This window comes from Simochromis diagramma, unplaced genomic scaffold, assembly GCF_900408965.1.
Source record: "Simochromis diagramma unplaced genomic scaffold, fSimDia1.1 OVJJ01000386.1, whole genome shotgun sequence".
Lineage (NCBI taxonomy): Eukaryota > Metazoa > Chordata > Actinopteri > Cichliformes > Cichlidae > Simochromis > Simochromis diagramma.
This window is the reverse complement of record NW_024387210.1, coordinates 278,007-301,541: the sequence shown is the minus strand read 5'-3', so window position 1 is coordinate 301,541 and position 23,535 is coordinate 278,007. Positions and strand designations below refer to the sequence as shown.

Here is a 23,535-nt window from a genome sequence, read left to right as displayed (position 1 = left end):
AAATTAACTTAGAAATTTACAGTAAAAAATGTGCAAATAGCAGAAAGAGATTATAAAGATTATAAATTATAGGAAGTGTGCATAAAGAAAAACCAGAGTGCATGTGGTGATGTGATGTGTGTGGGAGAGTCCAGTCCTAAACCTGGTTCAGGGCCCGAATAGCCTGGGGGAAGAAGCTCCTCCTCATTCTCTCTGTTTTGGCCTTAACAGAGCGGAAGCGCTTCCCAGACCTCAACAGTGAGAAGAGTCCATTGTTGGGATGGGAGAGGTCCATCATAATCTTCCTAGCTTTGGTCTTGCACCGCTTGGTGTAGATGGACAGCAGGTCAGGGAGCTCTGATTGAATGATGCGTTCGGCCGAGCGCACCACTCTTTGCAGATCTCGTCTGTCGTGCTTGGTGCTGTTCCCAAACCAGGTGCAGATGTTTGCAGTCAGGACGCTCTCGATGGTGCAGGAGTAGAAGTTCTTGAGCACCTTCAGTGGCAGATGGAAGTCTCTAAGTCTTCTGAGGAAGAAGAGACGCTGACGGGCTTTCTTAACCAGGGTGTTGATGTGACAGCAGTGGCGTGTCCAGCGGGGTGGCCTGGGGGGGGGCACAGGCCACCCCCCCAACCAGACTGGCCACCCCAGGTGCCACCCCAAAGGTAAAACAATAAAATTCAATCAAATATCAAATGTACGATTATGTTTTCACGGTGAAGCTCAGATATCCGAGTGTAAGTGAATGCAGCATCGGCTTCTGCACTATGTGCATCACGTTAGCAAAGGTAGGAGAGCCAAGCACGAAAGACAGCACCGCAGGAAACAATTTTTCGGTGAAAGAAAATGAGGACAGAATATATGTCACTGTGGTCAAGTGAGCCCTCACTTACGAAGTCACAGTCAAGCTAGCCGCACTGAAAATGTTGTTGCACTACTCTTACGCATATTACGGTATCGGTGCCGACTGGCTTAGAAATGCAGTCTTTTCTGTCCTGACACTATTTTACTTCACAATCCACTCCCAGTTTTGATTTATCTCCACTTTTCCCTCTGTGATCCACAGCCCAAATTACTGTATGATTCAGAGAAAATTAACAATAAAATTTACCCAATTTACTCAACTGTACTTTTAATGTCCTCATCTTTGAGCTCAGATTACAGGAAAACTGTAAGAGGTGACGCAGATATTTCACTGGATTATGACTCTGGGTGACCCCCACTCTGCACCCTGTGATCCACAGCCAAAATTACTGTATGGATTTCCAGAAAATTGATAGTAAAATCTTCCCATTTTGCTTTACTGTACTCTACATATTGACATCTTTGAGCTCAGATTACAGGAAAACTGTAAGAGGTGACGCAGATATTTCACTGGATTATGACTCTGGGTGACCCCCACTCTGCACCCTGTGATCCACAGCCAAAATTACTGTACGGATTTCTGATAAAATTAAATCCTATTCCATTACCAAACAAAATGAGTTCATTGAAGTATTTGCTTAACTACAAGAAATGTCTTTCCACACACAATTTAAATTTTTCAAAATGTCATTCACACACCACCTCAAGTATCAACTTCAGTTTTAGACATTATTTATTCAGTGCTTAATCACAACAATAGTCAACTTAAGGCACTTTACATAATAAGTTAAACCTTACAATAATACATACAGAGAAAAACCCAACAATCATATGACCCCCTATGAGCAACAGTGGGAAGGAAAAACTCCCTTTTAACAGGAAGAAACCTCCGGCAGAACCAGGCTCAGGGAGGGGCGGCCATCTGCCTCAACCGGTCAGGGTGAGAAATTACATTTCTCAGATTACTGATTTCTCATATTACTACTACACAGTTTAGATATATTGTTATTCATTATCTGTCATCACACAAATCAACCCAAAAAAATCAAAAAGGAAATACTTAAAGTACGTGCACAAAGCAAGAATGTTATACACATTGTGTTTTACATATGTGTTCCTCAAAACACCAATAACAACTATAAGCAGATTATTCAAGTAGCTTTCACTGCATGTGGAATTAGGTTACACAAAGCACACACTTCCACTGTCTTCTGAGCACTGCTGAGCTGTTCATTTGTCATGTCCAGGCATTCAGAATGGAACCAGCGGTTGCAGTTATCACACTGGATCTGTAAACAAAAACATATGAACTTTCATAAACACATTAAGTAAATAATTCTATGTTTTAATCAATTACAATCCTTAAAGACACAGAGTCAAATACTTTGTTGTAGATAACATAAAACTATTTTTAAAAATACTATACCCAGTCAGTGATGGAGGGTCCTGGATTAGGTGGTTTCGCCGTTGCACACATGGCACAGTTGTTGTCACTGTCAAATACTAAAACATAATATATATATATATGTTAGTGTTCATCAGTTTGACACAAATAAATATGTCCATTTGAAGAAGATATTACACACTGGAGGCCTCAAGTATTGTCTGTGCAAATGTCCTTCGTGCCTGGGCCATCTCTTTTTTTGTCATCAAAAATGTCATTTCTGGTTTATTTGGGAATGCTTCCATTACTTCTTTGGCCATCTGAAATCAAAACAAAATTTTTTTTAATTGAAAACATCTGCAAATGTTACACTTCCTGTTTACACAATTTAACCTTTTAAGATTATTTTAACTTCCCACACCCCCCGCCCCATCTTCTTATCTAATTTTACAGAAAAATATTATTGCGTTAATGTGGTACCATACCATGATGACCATTACTCCGCAGCTAGAACCATCCCGTTGAAATGGATGTGTCAGTACTCCCCCTCGAAGTGTCACATTCACCCAGTCTGTTATGTTGTAGCATGTCCTCCTCATTTTGAAGTATTCACTTTGTGAACATAACATACATCACATTTATATACAAATGAAAGATAAAAGTCACAGAAAAAGATACATATAGTACATATCACTGTTTTTAATGGTGTGTCAGAAAGCCCTGTGCTCTAGATTATGTTAGATGAAGTATCAAAATTATTAACATGTTCTTTTAAATCTACAAATGTTAACTGTCTCAAATGTCTCACTGCTTAAACACTGTCAGTGGGTTTTTTTTATTATTTAAAATTACATATGTGTGTAATTTTGAATTATTTTTTTAAATTCTTTAAAGAACTGATAACCACAGATTTTACTAAACTTTAATCTACAACCATATGTTCACCTTTAGAAAAAGACCTCCTAAGTCCTCCTGTCACTTTTCTAATATTTCATGTTATTATATACATGTAATAATGCATAATTACCGGAATCTTTTGGCTGCACGGTCAGACTCTTCCTGCTCCAAAGAGTTTCTTGAAGGATCGACCAAATACAGACAGCGGTCATCTGCATTTATGTACTGCGATAGATATATAAATTTAAAAAGTACATAAATTATTAATAATGTGTTATTGAAACAAACTGTTTTCACAGAAATGCTGCTCGTACTTGTCACGGCTGAGGAGCAGTCGTGTGGTGTATTGAGAAAAGGATCCAAAATGCAGGCACTGGCTAGGGTGCGAGTGAGTGTTTATTTACAGAAGTGACAAAAACAGGACGAGCAGAGCGGCGAGTTAACAAACCTAAACTGGGGAAAACTAAAGAACTAACCAGAAACCAAGCACTCACGGGAGGAGGGGGAAAATGCACAGAGAAGGATGGCACAGAGACGCAGAATGAACACCAGGTTACACAGAGTGTTGAAGACTGACACGGCGTAACACAGACAACGCAACAGAGAGCACAGAAAACACAGGGCTTAAATACACGAGGAGTAATCAGGGAATGGGCCACAGGAGGGAGACACAGCTGGGAGAAATTAGGCTAATGAGATGGGGGAGTGGTAAAACTGAACACACTGACATGAGACATGAACTTTCAGAATAAAACAGGAAACTAACAGACACAGAGAACCAGACAGGACACTGAACTTGACAGGCAGACTCATAATTAGACACAATAACACCATGGACAGACAGAGGGAACACAGAGAAGTGGGAGCAGGCAGGCAAAGAACAGAAACCTAACAAATGGCAAATCACAACAGAATACATACTCGGAATGAACAAAAGCATAAGGAAACACAAAACACTGAGTCGGCAGGCTCAGGACCATGACAGTACTAACCAGAAACTTCCAGTGTATATTTCCAGTGTTCACAAAGGATAAAATGGCTCTGTAGTTCTCAAAGTTCACCTGTGACATATTAGGAATTAATTACAAATTTGCAACAATACTTTTTCCATTTTGAGACATTAATTTAATTTTAAAAAATTAATTCTAGAATATATTAAATTTTTTTTTTTACCTTGAACAAGCTTTGTCTCCTGATTAGTTCTCTCTCTCCATAGAGGATCACACCGCTCGTGTAGTGGTTCATAATGCAGATATTATTCCCCAGATTTAGCCGAATGGCCCAGTGGTGGAGGAGACTTTCAATGACCTGAGGAGTATAATAAATAACCTTTTATTACTTTGTAAACATGATAAAGTTTTGGAATACAAAGGTTAATAAAGATATTTTTACTTACGTATACTCAGTATTCAGTCATGAGGATATGCCTGGAATGTCGATCTAAAGCAGTACTCACTGAATGTGTAGGGAACAACTAATGTTCTGCCCCAGCTTTAACGTTAACCTTATGCAGTACTTTTTTTTTTTTTTTTTAAATAACTGGATTACATACCTCTCCAACAAGCCAGCTGTGTGGTCTAAGGGTCAGGAACTCACTGTGACGTATATCAAAGTTGTTACCTCTAATCTGAGATGGGACCACAGAAACAACAACTTCCGTTTCCTGTTGTTTCCACAAATATGCGACCTGTGTTTCAACAAGACAATAGTAACTAAATTCAAATAATTCTTCTTATGAGAACATTCATTGTAATCGATTACAACGGTTTTAAATCTAATTTTTAAAAGTATTTTATGTACCTAACGCAACAACACGAAAACATCTCCAAATTTGACATAGTTTTTAATGTAATTTATTTGAGATGTTAAACTACATTAAGAAATTAAAAATTGAGTCCGTTACTGTTGTTTTTGTAATATTAAGGCCAGTAACATGTAAAAGTTACATTTATTGTTGGACTGACATTTGTCATTTTTCTGTGGTCTGTTTTTTTTTTTTCATTCATCAACACATACATATAATAAAATCTAATATATAATTACAAAAATATGTACAAACAAACTTGGTTTTTCAAACAGATGACATAGTTATTGAATTAGAGTTTGTTTGTGAAACATCACCTGTGATGCAGTGTCCTTTGTCGGACCGGTTGTGTTTCTCTCAAGGTGCTCTGTCCTTTCCAGTGTAGATGGAGAATCCTCTGGCCCCTTGATTTGTGGGTTGAATTTAAAAGAAAATATTTGTTACTGCTGTGATCATTTTAAGTAATTTTTTTATTAAGGAAAAAATTGGGTGTACTCACTGTCCTCCTGACATCAGAAAGTGGCTCCAAAAGGATCTCTTTGAAGGCCCTTTCCATTTCCTTCACGGTTGGATCATCGTTGTTTACCAGGTGTATTTCAAATGGAGGACTTGTGGGGTTCTTATGTTCAATGTACTTTTTGATTGTGGTGACTACAACATCAGCACAAATTGAGACTGGAAAGTTGAATATTTCAGAGCTCACTGCTGGAATGGCAACAGAGGAAAATTTGTGCTCTTCTGCACATGTCATGACGTTCAAAATACCTTTAGTTAAAAGTTTCTTTGCATGGGATATCATGTGCACTGTGGGGTCATTCTGCAGACACGGGCCTACCAAATGAATCAGCTTCATGCAAGGTAGTTTGCCTGCTGTGGTAACTGCAACTTGTCCAGCCTTTAATTTGCCATTTTTGGCAATGAAGAGATCACTCTCTGCTTGGATAGTATGTCCTCCAGTAGCAGACAGTGCCTTTGCAAGTCCACCCATGTGAGAGAGACTTTCATTAGCTGCATTAACAATTGCATCCACTTTGAAGGCACATAAATCTCCTTTCCATACTGTGACCGATGCTTTATTAGCCATGTATGTTGCTATTTTTTGGCAAACGGCTATTTGTTCCTGGCTCTCATCCTACAAAGATAGACACATGTCAATTTTCAGAGTCATTTATGACAATAACACACAAAACATAAATGTAGACATTAAAAACATTTCTAAAAATACCTGGTTTTGACGAGCATCATATTGTTTGTGCTGTTCCTGTTTAAAGGTTTGAACAGTGGTCTTCCCTTTTATCTGTTAACAGATAACATTTTTGAATGACTTTATATAATATAATATAATATACAAAAGAATATGGTCATGAATTAGACAAACTTGTTCTGATTTGAGATGTATGTAACGAGTGAGCATCTGTCCTGCTGTTGGTGTACCACACAGGAACTGATATGACTGTGTATGAGTGCCTAGTCCCCTTAAAGGACTCTGTCCAACATTACGTCCCAAGTAAACAGAGGAACTATGAGATAAAAACATCGTCAGTATGTGATGCCCGGTCCAGCTGTACAGAGGACATGCTAGTGTATGATTGCAAACTTGCTTGCCTGCAGTCAGGGCACGCGAGCTGTGCTTAATACAGTATGTCTCCAAAAGACAATAATCAGCCTTGAAAGCTTGTTTAATTCAAATGCCCTTGGCCTACAACTGCTGAAAACAAAGCTGTACATGGTGTGACCAGCAAAAAGCAAAAAACCTGAGCTTCCTCCTGCACTTATGTCACCTATGGACATGCATTTTTTTGGCATTAAAGTGGGGGTTCACTAAGGCCCATGCCTAGGTGTAATACAATGTCAAAACACATAAAGATTTCAGGTAATCAGTTGGAATACAGTTTGATAAAACATTGAAACATGGAGACGGATGATAATTTATAATTCATGCTTTATAAATAGTCAAAGCAGACGCTTTACCCCAGAGGACAAAAGGAGTATGGCAATCGGGAGGACAACACAAGGTTTAATTATTGAAAATAATGGGAAGATGATGACTTACCTCAGTTTTCTTTTTCTTCAGTGGCAGTTCTGTCACTAACGGTGACACGTACACACCTTTTCGTTTAATGCGTTTGTCTTTCCATTTCTCCATTTCCACGCGAAAAGACTGTTGATTACACATACATACTTTTAATGCTTACTTATTTTATCATCTCTTAATTCTATAGTCATAGCCAAATGTTTTCACTTTTTCTTAGTTTCTTGTTCTAGTTGTATAAAACACAATTTTCATTATTAGGAAGTTATTCATACCTTTTGTCTTGATTTTTTCATGTCTGCATATTCAAGCAGGAGGGCATCGTGCATTTTTTGATAAGCCTTGTCAGTCTCCTTCTCTGGATACGGATTTTTTCAAGGTTCAAGGTTCAAGGTTCTTTATTATTTGTCACATGCATAGTTATACAAGTATAACACACAGTGAAATGTAGCCTGACACGCTCCTCGACATGTGCAAAAATTGGGGGGGTGTAGAGGAGGAATATATATATATATATATATATATATATATATATATATATATATACACACACACATATAGTATATACACTGGGTGAATGTGCAGTAGTAGCAGCAAGCAGGTGAATTCTGTACATTAATATGAATAGATATCTGACTATTTTACAGGATAGACAATATAAACATATTTAAAATTAAAGGAATTGAAATGTACATTGTGCCTTGGTTTAGTGTCTGGAAGAGTCCTGTCTCAGTCAATTATAGATGATGTGAGAGGGCGGGTGTGTGTGTTTAGGGCACGGATGGCTTGGGGATAGAAGCTCCTCTTGAGTCTCTCTGTCCTTGCCCGGAAGATGCGGAACCTTCTACCAGATTGCAGAAGTTGGAACAGTTTGTTGCCAGGATGGGACGGGTCCTTCAGTATCTGCGCTGCTCTAGTCCGGCATCTCCTGGTGTAGGTGTCCTGAAGCGGGGGGAGAGCAATCCTGCAGCAGCGTTCTGCTGTACGGATCACTCTCTGGAGAGCTTTTTGGTCCTTCACACAGCTGTTCCCAAACCACGATGTCATGTTCTGTGTGAGGATGCTCTCCACAGCGCCTGTATAGAAAATCCTGAGGATCTTTGGAGAGACCCTGAACTTCCTCAGTTGTCGTAGGTGATACAGGCGCTGCCTAGCCTTTTTGGTCTGGACCTGAATGTGGGCAGCCCATGTCAGGTCTGAGGAGATGTGGACACCAAGATACTTGAAGGACTGCACCCTCTCCACTGGAGCTCCATTGATGATAATGGGCTTGTAGTCTCTGTGCTGACCCCTTCTGAAGTCCACCACCAGCTCCTTGGTCTTGCTGACGTTCAGCTGGAGGTGGTTGTCCTGGCACCACGATGCCAGATTCTTCACTTCATCCATGTAGGCCGCCTCATCGTTGTTGGAGATGGCACCCAACACCACTGTGTCGTCAGCAAACTTCACAATGGTGTTGGAGCCATGGGTGGCCACACAGTCTGAAGTGTAGAGGGAGTAGAGCAGTGGCGAGAGGACACATCCCTGAGGTGCTCCTGTGTTGATGGTGATGCTGTTGGAGAAGCACCTGCCCACCCTCACCACCTGAGTTCTGCCAGTGAGGAAGTCCAACACCCATGCACACAGACGGCTGTTAAGTCCCAGATCCCTCAGCTTTGTGAACAGTCTGCAGGGCACTATTGTGTTAAACGCTGAACTGTAATCAACAAACAGCATTCGCACATAGTTACCCTGTTTCTTGTCCACGTGGCTGAGAGTGGTGTGTAGGACGTGGGCGATGGCATCCTCTGTGGATCTGTTGGATCTGTAGGCGAACTGCAGCGGATCTGTGGTGTCTGGGATGGAGGAGGAGATGATGTTCTTCAGCAGCCTCTCAAACACCTTCATTACTACCGAGGTCAGTGCAACTGGCCGGTAATCGTTCAGGGATGAGGGTTTGCTGTTCTTGGGCACAGGGATGATGGTGGATCTTTTGAAGCATGTGGGGACCACAGACTTCGCCAGGGACTCGTTGAAGATGTAAGTGAACACACCTGCTAGCTGGTCAGCACAGCAGCGCAGCAGACGGCCGGTGATGCCGTCTGGCCCCGCCGCTTTCCTTGTGTTCACTCTCCTCAGTGCCGCTCGGACGTCATGCTCCGCGATGCTGGTCACCGGTCTCTCGCTGATGACGTCACTGTCCTCGGTAGTCAGGCGGTAGATAGCATTAGCCGCCTGGCTAACCTCGAAATGGGCGTAGAACCGATTCAGCTCGTTGTTGAATGCAGAGTCGGCGTTGATCGGCGCAGTGTCCCTGGCTTTGTAGTCCGTAATGGTGCGTAGTCCGTGCCACATACTCCGTGTGTCGCCCTGGTGGAAGCGGGACTCCACACGTTCCCGGTACCTGCGTTTGGCATCTCTCACCGCGCGCCGCACGCCGTATGAGGCCGCTTTGTAGGCGCTCATATCGCCAGTGGCGAGACCCGCGTTGTAGGAGGCGGTCCTGGCGTTTACTGCAGTGCGGATCGATCTGTCCATCCACGGTTTCTGGTTTGGGAATGTGGTGACTCTCGCAGTGGGGATAAGCTCCTCCGCTAGCATATTGACGAAGCATACTGCTACTTCCATAAACTCGTTGATGTCGACTGCGCATGCTCTGATACTTTTTTCAAATCCCACTGGCTTTTCTCCATGATTCCTTGGGTTCTATTGTCTTGTGTAAAATTCTTAAATGCAATAGTACATTGTTTAAGTCAGTATCTATGTATTGTAAATTTATATACAATTTATGTTTCTTTTTCACTTATTCTTCTTGCTATGATACCTGGTTCTTGGATTGCTGAATGTCACCATAGAGTTTACTGAGCTGCTGGTAAGCAGGACCAGTACCATGACGTACAAGATCCCCTAAGGAGAATACAAGTAATTCAAAAACATAATTAAAATAGATAATTCAACATTTAGCACATTTACATTAATGAATAACTGACAATTTAAGATAGTAATACAACAAATAATAAAACGTACCGAGCATCATTGATGACCACAAAGTTGCATGTGGTAGAAGGTGATTTACCAGACCGGCAATAAATTTGGGTGCATGAAAGATGTTTCTTTCGCCCTCACAGTCCAGTGTTGCATTGTCAACAATTACCTGGAAATGGGTCTTCAAGGGGGCATTCTGAACATCAGTCTGTAAAACAGATATATATCTGTATTCAGCAAGTTATCAAACCAAAGAAAAATTAATTATATAAAATGTTATTGTGGTTTAAAATATATATTTTTAAAATAATGTGAATTCATTAATTCATTTGGGACAGACACAAGTAAAAAAGTTATTAATATGGTTACTTAAAAAATAATTCTTAGCTAACCTTGTAATCTTCAGCAATCACAGTCTTTTCATCCAAATCCAGGGTTCCCCTTTTTGCATAAGGATTTTCAAGTTGTTGTAGTGTTTTGTTACGTTCCTTCCACTACAAGGACTGCAAAACACTATTGCTGCACTATGGACAACATCATCCATGTCTTTTAAGTTATCACAGCATGCAAGGAGCCCAAATACATGCATTCCAAGCCTGTAGTTCTCTGGAATGCAGTGAGAAAATGAACAAATTAAATCACTGTTAGTAGGACCTTTACATTACAAATCTTGTATTCTTTCTATTCTTCACTGTTTTTTACAAAGGTCCTTGGCATTTTTCATGACATGGCTCAAACATCGATGAAGAATGGGAATGTTGAATTGCTGTGCTGAATGCTGGCCAGTGAGTAAGACATAGTACTTCTGCAGCAGATCCTCTAGACTTGTTCTGCAGAATGTCATGGAAATGGATCGGAGGAGTACCAGGGATCCATCACACATGAACATGACAGGCCTGTTGTAGGCCCGATTACCAAATGCTCTTACCATATCAGTCTGAAAGGCCTGCAAGAAGTATGTCACAGAGGCTGTAGTGTGGTCACATGTGACATATGTAGCAACTGGAAGAGGAGAAGCACCTTTGGATGGGTTTCTGACAACCAACTCATACACATAGTAAGGTGGCATTCCAGCACTTTCTTTTCTTATTATACTTCCAGTGGCATCAAAGTACACAATGTTTTCTTTGCATCTTTGATGAAAAACTGACAAGGTTTTCTTAGACCACAGCATTATGCCCTTTGGATGCATCAGAATCTTCTGCAGTACGTCCTTTTCAGTGTCCTGATACTGTTGAATTATCTTTCGTAAGCTAATCAACTCGTTGGGATCTGCTCTACTGGCTTTTCTTTCAGACCATGCAATGTTTTTCAACACTTCTTTTGTTGGAGCATCATCCCTGTTGCCAGATTGGATCACCTTTTGTGGAACTTTCTGTAAAGACTCCAAGTACAAGCTCCTTGGTAATTTGTTTTTGAGTTCTCCAGCACTTTGACGTGATTGTGCACGCACAGGCCGCCTTTTCAGCTCTTTGTTATTATGGCAGACCTCACCTCCTTTGAAAACGACTTCTGCTTTCAGTGTCTCTTCGTCCACCACAGCCACAGTGACAGGGCAGTCCTGAAATCTGCAGTACCCCATACACCTGAAAACTGGTGCCTTTGATCTTGAAGAGAGTTTTTTCACACTGTCTCCGAAATCCAAAACTGCAGTATGGATTAAGGGTTCTGATTCCACTGGCAATTATATTTGTCCACTGCAGTTCTTTAAATAGTCTTCCTGACTGATGTTGCCGTAACTCCTTCCATTCATTCTCACTCTCACTCAAGTTTTCTGCTGTGGTAAACCAGATGTGAAAAATTTTTCTTCTGAACTGCTACTGTCTGTGTTGACTTTAGCTGATTCATCTGATTCATTCCTCTGCAACATTCAGATATACATTTAAAAAAATATATATAAACACTTTCAATGTTTGTCACTACAGTGTCTCTATGAAAATCCAACAGCATCATTATGTTACAATTTCACTAACGAACCCATAGGACAAGTTTCACAATCTCTTAGTAAATTTGTCTTAGTAAGTGAATATGACTAAGAAATATTTATTTTACCTCGAAAGATCATCACAAAAAGATTTTAACTTTAAATTTAAACTTTGGATTACAGTACAAAATAATTGAAATTTTTAATATAATAATTACATGCTGATAGTGTTTAACAAACATATAAACTCTGTGTTTTCTTTCTCTGTTGTGTATTAAAAACAGCGAAAATTATGAAATTACCTTAGCTTTTGCATTTGAAGACGAAGATTTAGAGTCACTCTCGAGGGATTGTGTGTCTGGGGTATGGATGCCGCTCTCTGCAGTTGTTCGTACTACAAAATGTTACGTATTTTTCAATTATCTCAATGTGTTATCACTTCTTTTTCTTAATGAATATATATATTTAAGAAAAGATACAACATCAAAAGTCAAAGGACTGAACAGTTTTCACTACGCTTAACTGGAGGGTGTTACTTTTAAATGTACGCCTAAGAGTACAAAATCTAATCTTAAGTATATGTTATATTTCTATATATGCTCTCTATTGGTTAATATATCAATATTATTGAAGTTTTCAAATTCTAAAAATTATGATTTTTAGACACATTTCTGGACGAAGACTATATACAAAGCGCAAACAATCTAAAACAATTTTCTCTAATTAGACTGAGGAAAATAACTAGCATTAAATGGCTAGAATGTTCTCGTTTCTTGTTAATAGTCCCATTTTTAATGTTAATTACTCACCTTTCCATTTTATTGTTGGTGGGTAAACCGAAAATTTTTGTCCACGTAGGCCTCGATGAAAAGTTCAGTGTACTAATAATAATTATATGTAATGACGGCGTAACCACATATAAACGTTTCCTGTCGCAATGAAAGCTACGTTATCTGTCCGTGCGACGCAACGACTGAAATACCGAAAGATCAAAAGTGGGTTGGCTCTATGTCATGTGACTTTTGTCCCACACATCAGTTTGCATTGAATTAACAAATAATACTAATTTAATTCTAATAATGAAGCAAAAACTAAAATGTTAAGGCAATGTGCGACCTTGTTATTTCATGTATAAAATATAATCAAAATAGTATTGGTAGAAATATTTCTGCCAATACTGAGTTACAGTATGAAAAAAAAAAAAAAAAAAAAAATTATGAAACCTGTAATCAAAAGGCAAGATATTGTATAGGTAATTCAGAATATTAATGTTAAAGACAATGAATGTCAGAGAAAAAGACAAAAGCATATTGCTTAAAATATATTGTAAAAGATGTGATTTAAGACTTTCATATAAATTATGAGAATTGAAAATTGTGTTTATACTTCTAAGACTACTATTACTTAGAGTAACTTGAAAATTAACGAACAAGAAGGAAAATATTATTTTCTATTGAACAAGTGAGTTGAATTAGATTTTCAGTGTTTTTGCAGTTAACATATTTACTGAGACAATCAAAAATGAGCATGGAGCAACATCTGTTACGTGCCATGGTACCCAGCTCTTTGTTTTCTCTTACTGTTGTCTTTCAGGTGTCAAGCCTCATTCAATACTCAATACACTCAATACAAAGGTAATTGGCACGTCTCTATTGGCTGATCTGGGGAACAGTAGACCAATCGCTTGCCTGGGATAATTTCAAAAAACCAGCTCCCAAGCCAGCAGGTTGGCTTCAGATTATCTTTGAACTTTTGTTAGTAGGTGTCTGTGTGTGTGAATAGTGTTTGGGTGTGAGGCTGGACAGATAAGATCGGGGTACCCCAAACACATTCAACTGAGCTTTAAGTGTTAAAAACACTAGGTTAGGCAGGTGATGACACTTTTGTATCCTGTGACTGACCTTACGTGTCAAGCAGTTACACAGGCCTTTTGTTTTGCATATTATCTTATTTCCACTAGGGAAGCTGTTGGCGTCTTTTTGTTTTAGTAATGTCTTTGATCTGGCTCAGCTGCCCGGTTCTCGTCCCCAACATTTTTCTTTTGTTAAGCTTACTGTTATCAGGGCATGGTAAATGAACAGTAAACCTTGCCTGATGACTAATCTTCCCGTTTCCCTATCACTGGTTTATTTGGGTTGTCATGGAAGAAGTATTAAACAATGCCTTTTATTAGAACATAATTCAAATTCAAATTCAAATTTTATTTAAGCATTTAAATGCAGTAATTGTATTTGAATTAGTTAAATATGTGGGCAACTCTGACCATGACAAGACTGCATTTGCTTTAAGAAATTAATAAAAATTTTAGACATATTGTTGTCATTATTTTTACTATTCAATTTGATGTGTTTTTTCTTTAAGATAGTATCAGAAGTTGCTCCTCCACCATGAAAAAAACAAAAACAAAACAACTGCATGTATTCTTTTACTACATCCATGATTCTCCTCTGTGGTCTTTCTCATTCATCCTGTTTGGAGCTTAATGTTCAACATCCTTTATCTATTAAAATTACAGAAGTAGAAGAACATAATCATCAGAGCAGGAATCATGATAAATGATAAATAGATTACCAGTACATAAAAACATAACATTTGCATAATTTCTCTGATAACCCTGCATTGGATGGGTTTATTAACGGTGGGCTGAAATTGTACTACAGTCTGCTGATGAGGAACTTTTTTGAGTGTTGAATTAAATGTCCTACACAATCTGTATATGAATTGTCATTAAAACATAGAGATTCTTACTTATAAAGGAAAGAAAAGTGTGACAATGCCCATCAACATATAGTGTATATTTTTTTTTGAAACATTACAAAGATACATGTAATTCTGGGTTCACCTGAATTACAGATTAGACTGGTGGACAAACAGATGTTGTGTACAACTGGTGACAGCATCAGTGACAGGGATGTCAAAAGGAAGAACAAATTAATCAGCAAGGCTGGAAGCAGAATTAGGAGGCGTCATAGTCAGCAAGGGTCAGAGATCAATGAACAAATTGCCAACCTTCATGGATAATGCATCACCCTCAAAAGGATTCAAAATTTGGGCCATGAAGAACAGTTCAGGAAACCTATTTTATTGTTTCGTCTGTGAAACTGTATAAATGAAATGTAAATTATGTTAAAGGCAAACACATCTGTAAGCCATAAGAAACAAACATGCTTTGCATTATGCCTTTAAACATCTGTATAGACTTGATAAAATATGTATTAATTGAATTTGCTAACATGTCTTACATAGTGAGAGTATTTCTTTTACTGATGATATTTCAATGATATGTATTTTCTATGACTAAATGCTCTAACACATGGCAATAACAGCAGATGTGGCAATTTTATAATTTGTTGTATAAATTTGATATTATTTTAGGCAGTATATTTTCTTAGCCTTTGTCATACTCTGTTAACACAGCAATCTCAGAAACCATACAGTATATTTGGCTGTGGATCACAGGGTGAAGAGTGGCGACAGCCTAGAGTCAGAATCCAGTGAAATATCTGCGTCACCTCTTATAGTTTTCCTGTAATCTGAGCTCAAAGATGAGGATATTAAAAGTACAGTAGAGTAAATTGTGCAAAGTTTACTATCAATTTTCTCAAAAACCATACAGTAATATTGGCTGTGGATGACAGGGTGCTGAGTGGGGGTCACCCAGAGTCATAATCCAGTAAGATATCTGTGTCACCTCTTATAGTTTTCCTGTAATCTGAGCTCAAAGATGAGGACATTAAAAGTACAGTTGAGTAAATTGGGTAAATTTTATTGTTAATTTTCTCTGAATCATACAGTAATTTGGGCTGTGGATCACAGGGGGGAAAGTGGAGATACACTAAAACTGGGAGTGGATTGTGAAGTAAAATAGTGTCAGGACACAAAACACTGCGTTTCTAAACCGGGCTTCACCCATACCGCAATATGCGTAAGAGTAGTGCAACAACATTTTCGGTGCGGCTGGCGGTGCGGCTAGCTTGACTGTGACTTCGTGAGGGCTCACTCATCAGTAATCCGGTGGATACAGCAGTGTGTACAGGTAAGGCCATTTAAACGGACAGAATGACTATTAAAAGTCAGCGAGTATCAATAATGTTAATGTGGTTATGTTAGTAATAAAGCGAGTGCTAATATAACAGCTTTAAGATGCATTTGTAGATATTACGTGTTTTACCGTCTTTATGGTGCTAGCTTAAAGTTACGGTGTAAACGTTAGCTTATATTGGAGTAAAGCTGTTACTGTTTAAACGATGTTAGGACAGAAATATTAGCTTCTGTCATGACTGATGAAGTTACTAATTAATAAAGTTTCAAGTAAAGCGATTAACCGCAGCCACAGATTGACGGTAAATATCTTGATTAGCTTCAATGCGTCTAATAAATACGTGCAAGTTTCAGTGCTTCGTTTAAACTGTATGATACTTATACTGACCCAGGGTCAGTGTAAAATACAATCCTAGCTGTGTGAACAAAGCCTGGCTCCTTTAATCCTGCATGACAAACCTCAGGATGCCGGTTATTATTACTCTTTCCTGCTGGCACACCTGTCACACCTGAGAGTCAGCTAGAAACTTACAGTAACGTGGACATCATGCAAAGACTGCCAGACTCTGTAATACTGCAAATGATCAGTGACTCAAGTTAACACTAAACTTTAAACAGTACCTCTGTGTCTCTCTCTGTGTGCTGAACATTTAGAATCAGATTGAGTCATACTGTATCAGCTGAATCTGTTATATGTAACTATCAGTATTTTGTATTCAGGTGTGGGGAATATACCTATGAGTGAAGTGAAGCAACATCCCAGATTAATCTCTGGCCAAAGATATCGTATTTAAATCAGACTACTGAACCAGCCACATCAGCCTTTTGTGATATCTGTTTAAAGTAGACTAAAAATGAACTACATGTTCTTGAGAAGTGGACTGTGAGCACAGAAACACATGTTCATACATACAGCTGTAGCAAGCTTACATTAATTTTATTACTCCGATGTCTGTCTCTCTGTTAGTCCTCTGACAGACTGCTGACCTATCCAGTTGTACTCTTCCTATGACTACTGGGACAGGCTCTAGCCCCCCACCCTCCCACTGTGAACCTGAATTGAATATTCAGAAGAATTTGAATGGATAAACTGACATTTGTTTAAATAGTTCTAGAAATCTGAGCTGTTGGTGTGTCCTTGGATTGTGTGGTAATAATATTAGAGCTGACAATCTTTCCTACTGAATCTCTACTATGAGTCATGTTACCTGAGATTACGGCTGCTCGATTATGGCAAAAATGATAATCACGATTATTTTCACTGAAATTGAGATCACGATTATTTGACAATATTTATTTAACCCTTTAAGACCTACCATAGAACCAAGTCCGCCAGAGCTTATATTATTTTTTTTTACATGTTGTAGTGCCATTTGTGGGAGCATTTCAAGTTGCTATACATCAATACAACTGTTATAGCCCATATTTTAATAATATGTCTGCATTAAGTCCATAGTAACTACATTAATTGCAAACAAGTGCAATAAACTACAAAAAAATTGAAAATCGTTTTTGTTTTTGTTTTTTACATATATTTCTACTTGGAGAAATTTAAGAGGTTTATCCCTCAAAACTTTAAATACAAAAAAGTTGCAAAAAATAGTTTACAACAACAGGAAATTTATTTTATATATAAAATATATCTCTGTGGTGCAGCTACTACACCGTAGCAAAGTTTACACACTGTGTCTACTTGATCCACGTCTGACTCCGCGAACCCACAAACTTTCCACACCACTGAAGTTTTTTTTTTTTTTTTACCTCTCTTTTCAACCAACTGCAGTCACTCTCCTCTCCAAATAACTTCTGCTTAGCTTTCCGAGCTTCCCTCGGGTCCTCTTCAGACGTGTGTTCGAAATGGAGAGCGGTGCGCTTGATTTACCACACGGAGCAGCGCGAGAGTAAAGCATGAGGGAGGGGCTAATAATCGGCTCAGTCATTTTTAATGATCGTTGAAAGCCCAGATCGTAATCGTGATTAAAATTCGATTAATTGAGCAGCCCTACCTGAGATTAATTCTATGTTTACCTGTCAGCCTGGACAAATGTGGTGTGTGAGGGATTTAAATCAAATCAGATCTTAACTGCTTACAGTTAAGCAACATATTCATATTTAATTGAAATATGAACAAATTATCTTTTGATTGCTGGCTCAAAGAGTCTTTATGGAAATCCTGTTTGACTTTTTGTCATTTTAATTCTCTTTTCCGTTTGCCAGAACAGTTCTCCACAGTCGCTGTCCATATGGGTCAGTGGGACCAAGAAGCACTCTGCTAATGTGTGGACTCTGACCAGCAACATCCAACAAAACCCAGACAGCGTTTTCTATTTCCCAGCTGGAGTTTTTTGTTTGTCTGTGACTGGAGAGTCAGTTTTTTGTTGAGCTTCACACTTGCAGAGGTAAGTCAGTTTGCAGAGATCCCTCCCACCCTGGCTTTTATGTGCTAGATTTCTTATCTGAAACAGTAATATTTCAGTGACAGCTGCTTATACCACAGGTTAACACACGCTACTGATATCTGATGGGAGAATCATCACCTCTGCCAACAAAGAAGCCTGGTGGATGTTTGTTTACAGTCTGATGATGGGACATCACGCTCTGCATCTTCAAAGTTTACCTCCTCATTATTATTCATAAACAGTAATGTGAAGTATGCTCATATCTAGTATAACTGAACAAACATGGTGCTCTTCATTTATGGAGGCTGTTGAGTCTGAATGTTGGATGTTGTGTATCTCGTGTTCTCTGGGCTTTGTCCTCAGTCTTTTTGCAGGATCAGAAAACAAAACCAGGGGTCCGTTCTTTGTACCTCGCTTACTACATCCAAGATCAAATGACACATCCAAGATCAAATCATCGCGCTAACTTTGAGCTCGCTATTCCGGTTCTCCGAACACACCTGTTGTTGACGATTAGTATAGCTGGATGAAGTAATGTGAGATCACTGGGTGGCTTAACAGGGGCTACGCATCGATAGTAGAAAGCGCGATCGGCAACCCTTTGGTCGGCGAAAATGTTGAAGGAGCGCGCTCGGTATTTTTTGGCAGCAGAGGAAGAACCCTTGATCGAGGGATTTCAGGAGTTTCAGAGTTTAATTAAAACGCAAGGGAACACTGCAAAGGCTGCAAAAGCAAGGAGAGAGGGCTGGCAGAAAGTTGCTGACAAATTAAACTCGTAAGTAATTTAATAATAATAATGGATTGGATTTATATAGCGCTTTTCAAGGCACCCAAAGCGCTTTACAATACCACTATTCATTCACTCTCACATTCACACACTGGTGGAGGCAAGCTACAGTTGTAGCCACAGCTGCCCTGGGGCAGACTGACAGAAGCGAGGCTGCCATATCGCGCCATCGGCCCCTCTGGCCAACACCAGTAGGCGGTAGGGTAAATTTATTATATTATATTATATTACATTATATCCTCTTTCACATTAGAGCCACAACAGGACCCACTAGAACATGGGAACAAGTAAAAGTGAAATATAAGAATATTCTACAAATGGTAATATTTATCACTTATATTGCTTTTAGTCTCTTGAAAAGAGACCCTGGAATAATCTGTTTGTTTGTTTATAACAGCAACCAAGAAAAGGGCAGAGCAAAAAAAGACAGGTGGTGGTCCTGCACCCCCTCGTCAAAAAGTTGGTTAAGTAAATAATACCCTCACGGGAAAATCGATATCTCTCTATGAGCACACTGTCGCGCTGAGCTAAAGGATCCTGTCTGTCCCGCAATATACGCTGAATTCTGAGAACTCTCCTTATCAATCTTGCACCTTCCGCAATGGGTTGCTCGCGTATACGGACAGGACATGGCTGCGACAGACTTCCCAAATCCACCTTCGCTTTTATAGCCGTGGTCTCTCATCTTGATTACACGAAGTAATTTACTATTACTACTCTAAAATATGAATTACATCTGAAATAATCAAATACATGAAATAGAATGATTAATAGTACATTTCCCTTTTTTTAGGAAATGACCTGTATGTATCTGTATGACATCAATGAAAGGATCAAGTACTGCATTAACTTTAGTTACATTGATAATATTTATTTATGGTAAAACAGTGGTAAAATATCGCTGTTGCTTTCGTATACATGAAGCGGACATACCTGAGTGGCCGCGATCTAATCTTGTTTACATAAAGTAAGCCTGCTCCCGAGCAGGTTTACGCTTACGGATCTGTTGCTATGACAGCAAGTCCCGGATGAGCTTCGGAGAACCGAACGATCCAAGATCACGTGAAATCGTCAACAATCAAATCCAGCTAACTTACTTAGCGAGGTACGAAGAACGGACCCCAGGAGGCACGTAAATGTTTCTTCTCCAATTGGATGATGATAAGACTGTGACACAGGATGCTACCTTTAGTCTTGTGATGAAGCAAAGCTCAGGAAGAAGTGGGATTAAATGGTACCAACATGTGTGCTGCTGAGAAGGATGTACAGGGGTACCTGCAGCCAAATCCAAGCCGCCTCAGGTTAGTTGTAGTTGCAGAACGCTATAGGACAGAGACAGCTGAGGCATCAAATGTTTGATTAAATGGATGAAAAATAGAAGTTTCTTCCCTATAATTATCACTTTTTAAAATCTTTGGTAACTTCAGGTCTGACAGCAAGCTGAGGTCACAGAAACAAGAAAAGAAGCTTGACTTCAGAGTGTTGTTTACAGTTTTCTGTCAACATGATCTCCCCTGAAGTTTATCACTATTAGGCAAGCAGTAAGTCCACAGTACTGTAATGATGATTCTGACTTTGGTCATGGTTGCAGAATATTTTAAATAATATACAATGTTATTTTTTTGTAATTCATTTTTTTCTGAATTGAAAATACGATATTGTATTCATACAGAATCAGTATGGTATCATTGTTTGTCTGTTCACTGATTGCTGAAACTAAGAGCTAGTTTGATCTATTTAGATCTAAAGTATCCCAACTCGAGCTCTAATGTTTCTTCATCCCGTGTGTGATATGTGATTTCCTACATGCTGGCAGAGCAGCAGTTTGTGCTCACAGATGATGATGGTGTGGAGAGACGGTGGTGTTTCCTCAGAAGAACTAGCAGAGTCACAAAGGACACCAGTCCATCTCACCACCTTGACTTGCTGACTGATGCTCGTCTGCACTGCACAGAGGAAATCAACTGACGGAGGTTTGTCTAGTGCAGTGTTATGAAATGTATATATATTTTTTTATGCTTACAGATATGTTTTTCTTGACAGAGGGGCTCTGCAGAGGTTAGACAAAGCAGAGAAAATTACAATTATGATCTTTCATTGGAGGCTGCAGATAAACCATACACAGCTAAAATAGTTGTCAGTTTTAGACTTGAATGTTCTTTATACAGGCACATGTTGTACATAGTATGATTAGAGCAGCAAGCCAAATGCTCCTGGTGCGACCTAGATCTTGGCTTAAGACCAGAGGTGACCGCGCATTCGCCGCTGTTGAACCCTACCTCTGGAATAACCTCCCTCAAGCTATTCGTGCATCTGATTCAATTCATTCTTTTAAATCTTGATTAAAAACATATTTATTTAGCCTTGCTTTCCCAACCTCCTAGACCTCGCACTTTTAAGTGTACTGTAACTTACCTTTTTTGCTTTATTAATGTTTCAAATGTTTTAACATTCAGCCTTTTGGGTTGTGCCTACTATGCCTGGTGTGTTATTGGTTAGTTATGTCTCCGGCCTGTTAGTGTATTTTATTTGTATTTATTATTGCTCTTAACTCGTTCTGTGAAGCACTTTGGCATACCTGTGGTTTTTAAATGTTCTATATAAATAAAATTGTATTGTATTGTATGTGCTTTACATTTTACTATGATTTACTGGGATATTTGTTGCCTGATGTTCAGCAGGAATGGAGAAATGGAATCAAAAGGAGATGTTTTTGCTGACTTTGTAATGTTGTGAGTAAATCTTCAATATTATTTATTTGCTTGGTTATTTTAGGAGTGTTTCTGAGTGAGGGAGAGAGGCGTCATCATCCAGCTTCAAAGAAAACATCCAGGTAAAGTTACGTGGATCAGGGGATAAACTTGTCCCGGCTTTCAAAGGAGATACTCTGAGAGAGAGACTATCTGAGCCATTCTTAAATTATAGTGCTTTCAAATACACAAACATTTTTAAAGGACAAAAATGAACATCCAACTTTGACTGCAATACAAATAAATCTTTGCATGTGTGTTTTCAAACTCTCAGATGGGCAGGATAATCACAATTGGACTGTCTAACCTGCCAGAGCAGCATTCAGTGACCACCACACATGAGCATGTTCCTGCAACATTCAGCATCTGATCCTTCACCTGTGTGCTGCTGCTTTTGGTAAGTAGAGTTACCTAACTACAGTAACTCTAAACATATGCCATCCATTTCTAATGGCCTGGTTGCTTCCTGTCAGTTACTTTAGAAACCATGTGGTCACCTGACCTAACACTGTTTCTTCTTCTTCCCCTTAATGTTGAAGTGTCAAATGTCAAACAGCTGGAGAGGAAACTACACCAGTGTACTGAGATGTTTCACCAACACGTGCCAGACGCTGTTCCTTCATGGTGACATTACCAGAGTCAGTCCCACCCACCTCAGGACCTCGCCATTGATCATGATGATTATAATGATGACAGCACGCGGAAATAAGACTGTAAAAATCCACGACCAGAATGTTTAGATGCTTTCTAATGCATACTGATTTTTTGTCTCCTTTTTTTTTTTTTTTTTTCCTCATTTGTTACTAACAAAGTTCACCAAACTCACACAGTTTACATTCTGTATGTTTCCATCTTTACCAGCCACACTGTAAATGCAATTAAGAAAATAATCCTTAGAAATAGTTGTTTTTCTCTTTTGTAATTGATGATAATTCACTGAGTATACTGCGCTGCTTCCTTTTGAAGCAATGTGTGACGCAATAAGTTTTTCAGTGTCCAATTATTTTTTTTTTACTGCTGTTTGAATTCTCAGTATGTTTGACCCTGTAGACTGTTTGATGGACTGCTTGTCTTCCTGTTTGTAACCACCGCCTGTTTTTGACTAAAGAGTTGGAATTTTGACTTTAACACAGCCTCTGCGTGTCCTCCCTTTGTGTCCTCTTCCTCTGTGAATGTGTTGCATGTGTCACAGATTCATTTTATTAACAGCTTTCCCACAGTGAGTTGCATCAGCATTCATTCACAGCACATTTCAGAAGGATTCAGATTAATACAGTGATATTATAGTCAGAATTATCCTGACAGAGTGCCACTGTGAATTATCTTTCATCAGGTAAATTTTAAAGTTCAGTATTTCAAAGCTGGAGTTATGAAGAATCATATTGGCATTAGGACTGTAACAATATGTACTTACAAAGTCTAATTTTTCTAATTATGTTAGAATATTGGAAGACAATCAACTTTTAGTGTTTTCTGCATATTAATTATACTGAAATACAGGGAGTGCAGAATTATTAGGCAAATGAGTATTTTGTCCACATCATCCTCTTCATGCATGTTGTCTTACTCCAAGCTGTATAGGCTCGAAAGCCTACTACCAATTAAGCATATTAGGTGATGTGCATCTCTGTAATGAGAAGGGGTGTGGTCTAATGACATCAACACCCTATATCAGGTGTGCATAATTATTAGGCAACGTCCTTTCCTTT

General features: G+C 38.9%; 1 protein-coding gene and 2 long non-coding RNA genes across 9 annotated transcripts; 1 reads left to right on the top strand and 2 right to left on the bottom strand.

Moving 5' to 3' along the window:
* Positions 1-1,247: 1,247 nt before the first annotated feature.
* LOC120746447 lies at positions 1,248-7,339 on the bottom strand. 4 transcript variants are annotated; one of them, XR_005698841.1, is made up of 12 exons: positions 7,237-7,333; positions 6,983-7,090; positions 6,155-6,226; positions 5,429-6,061; positions 5,247-5,333; positions 4,299-4,812; positions 4,118-4,186; positions 3,256-3,350; positions 2,714-2,840; positions 2,431-2,548; positions 2,271-2,347; positions 1,248-2,133 (listed from the first exon to the last, which is right to left on the bottom strand). XR_005698841.1 is itself a non-coding variant. In XM_040051860.1 (12 exons), exons 6-12 carry the CDS (start codon positions 4,368-4,370, stop codon positions 1,996-1,998), a joined length of 696 nt encoding a protein of 231 aa, XP_039907794.1. In that variant the 5' UTR covers positions 4,371-4,812; positions 5,247-5,333; positions 5,429-6,061; positions 6,155-6,226; positions 6,983-7,090; positions 7,237-7,339; the 3' UTR covers positions 1,248-1,995. The 4 variants fall into 4 exon arrangements, 3 of the variants coding, with proteins under 3 accessions (XP_039907794.1, XP_039907795.1, XP_039907796.1); XM_040051860.1 differs by having other exon boundaries at positions 7,237-7,339; XM_040051861.1 differs by lacking the exons at positions 5,429-6,061; positions 6,155-6,226; positions 6,983-7,090; positions 7,237-7,333 and having other exon boundaries at positions 5,247-5,401.
* A 2,204-nt stretch (positions 7,340-9,543) lies between these two features.
* On the bottom strand, positions 9,544-10,503 carry LOC120746453. Its single transcript, XR_005698852.1, has 4 exons — positions 10,318-10,503; positions 9,968-10,133; positions 9,765-9,847; positions 9,544-9,666 (listed from the first exon to the last, which is right to left on the bottom strand). It is a non-coding gene; the product is annotated as an uncharacterized LOC120746453 (long non-coding RNA).
* Positions 10,504-15,138: 4,635 nt separating this feature from the next.
* LOC120746450 lies at positions 15,139-22,954 on the top strand. 4 transcript variants are annotated; one of them, XR_005698845.1, is made up of 6 exons: positions 15,139-15,885; positions 18,108-18,289; positions 18,388-18,501; positions 21,852-21,909; positions 22,101-22,223; positions 22,366-22,954. It is a non-coding gene; the product is annotated as an uncharacterized LOC120746450 (long non-coding RNA). The 4 variants fall into 4 exon arrangements; XR_005698843.1 differs by lacking the exons at positions 15,139-15,885; positions 18,108-18,289; positions 18,388-18,501 and adding exons at positions 20,117-20,377; positions 20,504-21,049; XR_005698846.1 differs by lacking the exons at positions 15,139-15,885; positions 18,108-18,289; positions 18,388-18,501 and adding exons at positions 20,117-20,617; positions 20,818-21,049.
* Positions 22,955-23,535: the final 581 nt, after the last annotated feature.